Source organism: Bos mutus, chromosome 7 (assembly GCF_027580195.1).
Source record: "Bos mutus isolate GX-2022 chromosome 7, NWIPB_WYAK_1.1, whole genome shotgun sequence".
In the NCBI taxonomy this organism is placed as follows: Eukaryota; Metazoa; Chordata; class Mammalia; order Artiodactyla; family Bovidae; genus Bos; species Bos mutus.
In genome coordinates this window covers 42,636,009-42,640,643 of record NC_091623.1, presented here as the reverse complement: position 1 = coordinate 42,640,643, position 4,635 = coordinate 42,636,009, and the positions used below count along the sequence as shown (strand labels likewise).

General features: G+C 38.2%; 1 protein-coding gene across 1 annotated transcript; it reads left to right on the top strand.

Moving 5' to 3' along the window:
- The first annotated feature begins 3,361 nt into the window (after window positions 1-3,361).
- On the top strand, window positions 3,362-4,329 carry LOC102288329 (olfactory receptor 7A17). Its single transcript, XM_005906412.2, is given in 2 exon segments — window positions 3,362-3,668; window positions 3,671-4,329. Coding segments are annotated over 2 exon segments (966 nt in total).
- The last annotated feature ends 306 nt before the right edge of the window (window positions 4,330-4,635 follow it).

Here is a 4,635-nt window from a genome sequence, read left to right as displayed (position 1 = left end):
CTGTATCCTGCATTGAACCTGGACTGGTGATTCATTTCATATATGATATTATACATGTTTCAATGCCATTCTTCCAAATCACCCCTCCCTCTCCCTCTCCCACAGAGTCCAAAGGGTTACTGAGCTTGATAAAAAATAATACCTTGAATTGTCATTTTGATGTGTCGATCTTATTATTATATGCCCATATAATATAAACCTCTTATTCTACCACTATCAGCTTTTGAAATGATTTTTAAGAATTGTCCTTTCTCAGTTGACCTTTTGGGGACTGTTTTGCCATAAAAATGCTTTTTCATTTTACTTAGTTAAATACATCTATCTTATGCTGGATTTCTTGCTTTAAGGCAGTTCGCACATTTGTGGATTTTAGTGTGTAGTTTTCTAGGTATTCAACAAAAAGGATTGGTTTTTATATTGGATCGATGATCCCTCTGATTTATTCAATAATCTAATCTTCCCAAATTGAAGTACAATTTTATATGTATTTAATGAAATCTATAATTGAGAAGTAAATCCTGATTCATTCAATATATAATAACTGAGAATCTAATATGTGTCATAATTTTCATTAACATTATATAATATATTCATGTTTACACATTTCCCAATTTAATTATTATTCCATTGGATATCAGTAAATCATTACTATTTTAATATTGTTTGAGTTAGCATGTGAAACTCTATTCGATTTTTTAAAAACACAATTGCTTTGGGACTAATTTATTCAATTATTTTTCCTGCAATTCCCTTTATTTTGTAATTTCACACATATTTAAATACATTTCTGTTTGCCTGCATGCATGCTAAGTGGCTTCAGTTGTATCTGACTCTTTGCGACCGTATGGACTGTAGCCCACTAGGCTCCTCTGTCCATGGGATCTCCAGGCAAAAATACTGAAGTGGCTTGTATTCCCTCCTCCAGGTGATCTTCCTGACCCAGGAATTGAACCTGCCTTTCTTATGCCTCCTGCATTGTTAGGCAGGTTCTTTACTACTAGAGCCACCTGGAAAGGCCCTGATTCTATATAAGTGCACATATATTCACATATCTTTCTGAAAGTACAATAGTAATTAGCCTCCAATTAAAATAAATAAATTTATATTAAAAAAGAAAAACTATAGGTCAACAATAATACAATGAACATCTATTATAATATAATATAACATCTTCAGGCATGAATCCTGTGAAAAAATTTATTCAGGACAAAAGGGTGGATTGACATGGTGTCTATAGACTTTACAGAGTATAGTTTAAAAAGCCTTGTGCATGTTGAACAAAGACCAGAATTGCATTGGGGTATGCTCATCAGATTTATTTTAAAAATATGATAGTGCTAAGTAAAAATATGATAGTGCTTAAAAAATGATGCCCCATAAGAAAACTGGGGAAAGAGCTTGCCTCATTCCCTATAGAACAGTAAAAAATTGGTCGAAGAAATGGAAAAGATTTGGGGAAAATGTCTTCTATTGCTTTATGTAAAACATGTTTAGCTTTTGTTGTTTTCCTTTGGATACTCATTTTTGTTGGTGGCTCAGACAGTAGAAGGAGTCCGCACAGAGTCGGACATGACTGAAGCGACTTAGCAGTAGCAGCAGATGGTAAAGTGTCTGCCTGCAATGAGGGAGACCTGGGTTCGATCCCTGGGTCAAGATCCCCTGGAGAAGGAAATGGCAACCCACCCCAGTACTCTTGCCTGGAAAATTCCATGGATGGAGAAGCCTGGTGGGCTACAGTCCACGGGGTCGCCAAGAGGCAGACACGTCTGAGCTACTTCACTTCACTTCACTTCACTTTATTACTTTGCCCATTTTTCTTTTGGGGTAGTCAAATATTTCAGGTTTCATTCATTATAAAAGTATAACTATTATGTCAAGGTAAACATGTATTTTTCTTTTTGAAAATTATTTTTCCTGGGCATCAAGTAGAGATAACTGGAATTGGAATGTTGCCAAACAAATTCATCACATAGTCTCAGGGACTATTAGAGCTTATTATATCTTTTACCCCTAATGTTTATTTCATATCCCTCTCTTCTCTCTCCCTCTGCCTCTCTTTCACACACACATACTTTTTATATTTCTTTAAATACAAAGCTGAAAGTGATCATAAAAGAGAACCCCAAGTTTATTGGTCCATGGGCAGTCTGTGAACTGGAATTTCTGGGTACCATTTATGCATTCTGTAGGAGAAAGATGATCTGACATGATCAGCTTGAGTCATAATCGTATATGGTGTGAGCAGGGTGGTTCTGGGTGAGAAATGGGTAGTAGGAATACCCCAGGAGGAAGTGGTGTGAGCAGTTGTGTGTGTGTGTGTGTCCGTGACTGTGTGCTTGTGCCTTGAGAGCAGTTCTTAAAGCATAGGTGCCTGGATTCATCCATTAAGGTGCCTTATCACAGAGCCCAGACCTCAGTCAGGAGAAGGTACTAAGGATGGGAGATGTTTTAATTCACAGGGTGCTTTTGCAACTAAATTCATAAAGTACAAGGAACAAGTATTTTCCTTAGGTCCTTTGTAGTGGCCATTGCCTCGCCAGACACATATTTCTCTTGATATCATACTAGATCCTGCTCTCCCTTTCTTGAGCTATCTGCTCAATTATCACCTTGATTGCTGGCCTTACCTGAACACTCAATACATGAAAATACCTCCTACTGCTGCTGCTGGTAAGTCACTTCAGTCGTGTCCAACTCTGTGAGACCTCGTAGATGGCAGCCCACCAGGCTCCCCCATCCCTGGGATTCTCCAGACAAGAACACTGGAGTGGGTTGCCATTTCCTTCTCAATGCATGAAAGGGAAAAGTGAAAATGAAGTCACTCAGTCATGTCCGACCCTCAGTGATGGCATGGACTGCAGCTTTCCAGCTCTTCTGTCCATGGGATTTTCCAGGCAAGAGTACTGGAGTGGGGTGCCATTGCCTTGTCCATACCTCCTACTACTCTCTTTCATATCTAGTTTTGTTTTCTTCGCAGCAACTGTTATCACTTGCCATATTATATCATATTTTTCAGCACCATATACATACAGTCTGGGGGGCGGGGGGGTTGTCTCAAAAGTGCCAGATCCAGCTTAGCAACTAAACAATATGTGTTTTGAAAACGGTGGACACTCAATATATATTCTTCAAATGTATGAAAATATTTCTCATTACAACTGTAGAATGCATGATTTCTTTGGGAGTATACTTAGAATGGGTCAAAAATTCCCCAGTAGAGATGAAATAGAACTTTTCTAAACATAAGACATTAAAATTAATTTATTGAGAGCAAAATAGAAATTGCACTATGTGAGTTATGCCAGTTTCTGTGAAAATTACTCATGCTATTTTCATTTTTCCTGGTAGTCATCTCCATCACATGGAACCAGGTAACAATACACAATTTTCTGAATTTTTTCTTCTGGGACTTTCAGAAGAACAAGAATTGCAGCCCCTTATCTTTGGACTTTTCCTCTCCATGTACCTGATCACTGTGTTTGGAAACCTGCTCATTATCCTGGTCACCATCTCTGACTCCCATCTTCACACCCCCATGTACTTCTTCCTCTCCAACTTGTCCTTTGTAGACATGTGCTTCACCTCCACCACCATCCCAAAGATGCTACAGAATATCGAGAACCAGAGCAAAGTCATAACCTATGAAGGCTGTATCATTCAGGTGTTTTTTACATATTCTCTGCAGGATTAGATGACTTCCTCCTGACAGTGATGGCCTACGACCGCTTTGTGGCCATCTGCCAGCCCCTTCACTACAAAGTCATCATGAACCCTCGGCTCTGTGGACTACTGTTATTGGTGTCCTGGATAATGAGTGCTATGAATTCCTTGTTACATACTTTAATGGTTTTGCAACTGACCTTCTGTAGAGAGGTGGAAATTCCCCAATTTTTTTGTGAACTCAATCAGATGGTCCAACTTGCCTGTTCTGATACCTTTCTTAATAACATGGTGATGTATTTGGCATCAGTGCTACTAGCTGGTGGGCCGTTTGCTGGTATCCTTTACTCTTACTCTAAGATAGTCTCTTCCATACGAAGAATCTCATCAACTCAGGGAAAGTTTAAAGCATTTTCCACTTGTGCATCTCATCTCTCAGTTGTCTTTTTATTTTATTGTACAAGCCTAGGAGTGTACCTTAGTTCTGCTGCTACACACAGCTCACACTCAAGTGCAACAGCCTCTGTGATGTACACTGTGGTCACACCCATGCTGAACCCCTTCATCTACAGTCTGAGGAACAAAGACATAAAGAGGGCTCTGAAGAGAGTCTGTGGAATAGTAGCTATAAAAAGGCCAATTGTCCTGGGGCAGATGAAGTGCCCTTGACTGCACTGCTCAAAGCCTGAGAATCAGTAATTGTGACACTTTTCTCAGTGTGGAATAAAATTTACTCCTTCTGCTTGTTTCCTTGGATATCCATTTTTATAAAAATTCAACTTTTCTATACAATCTCAGTTACTCACTTTATTATACTTTCTTTTCATTCTATCATTTAGGTATTTTTTTTTTAAGTTGTGCTTTTTTCTACTTCAAAATTTTCCAAACTTTGAATATGAAATATTTGGGCATTTCTATTTTTTTGGGTGACATGAGGAATAATATTTTCTTTAAATTTTAAATTTTATTTTATTT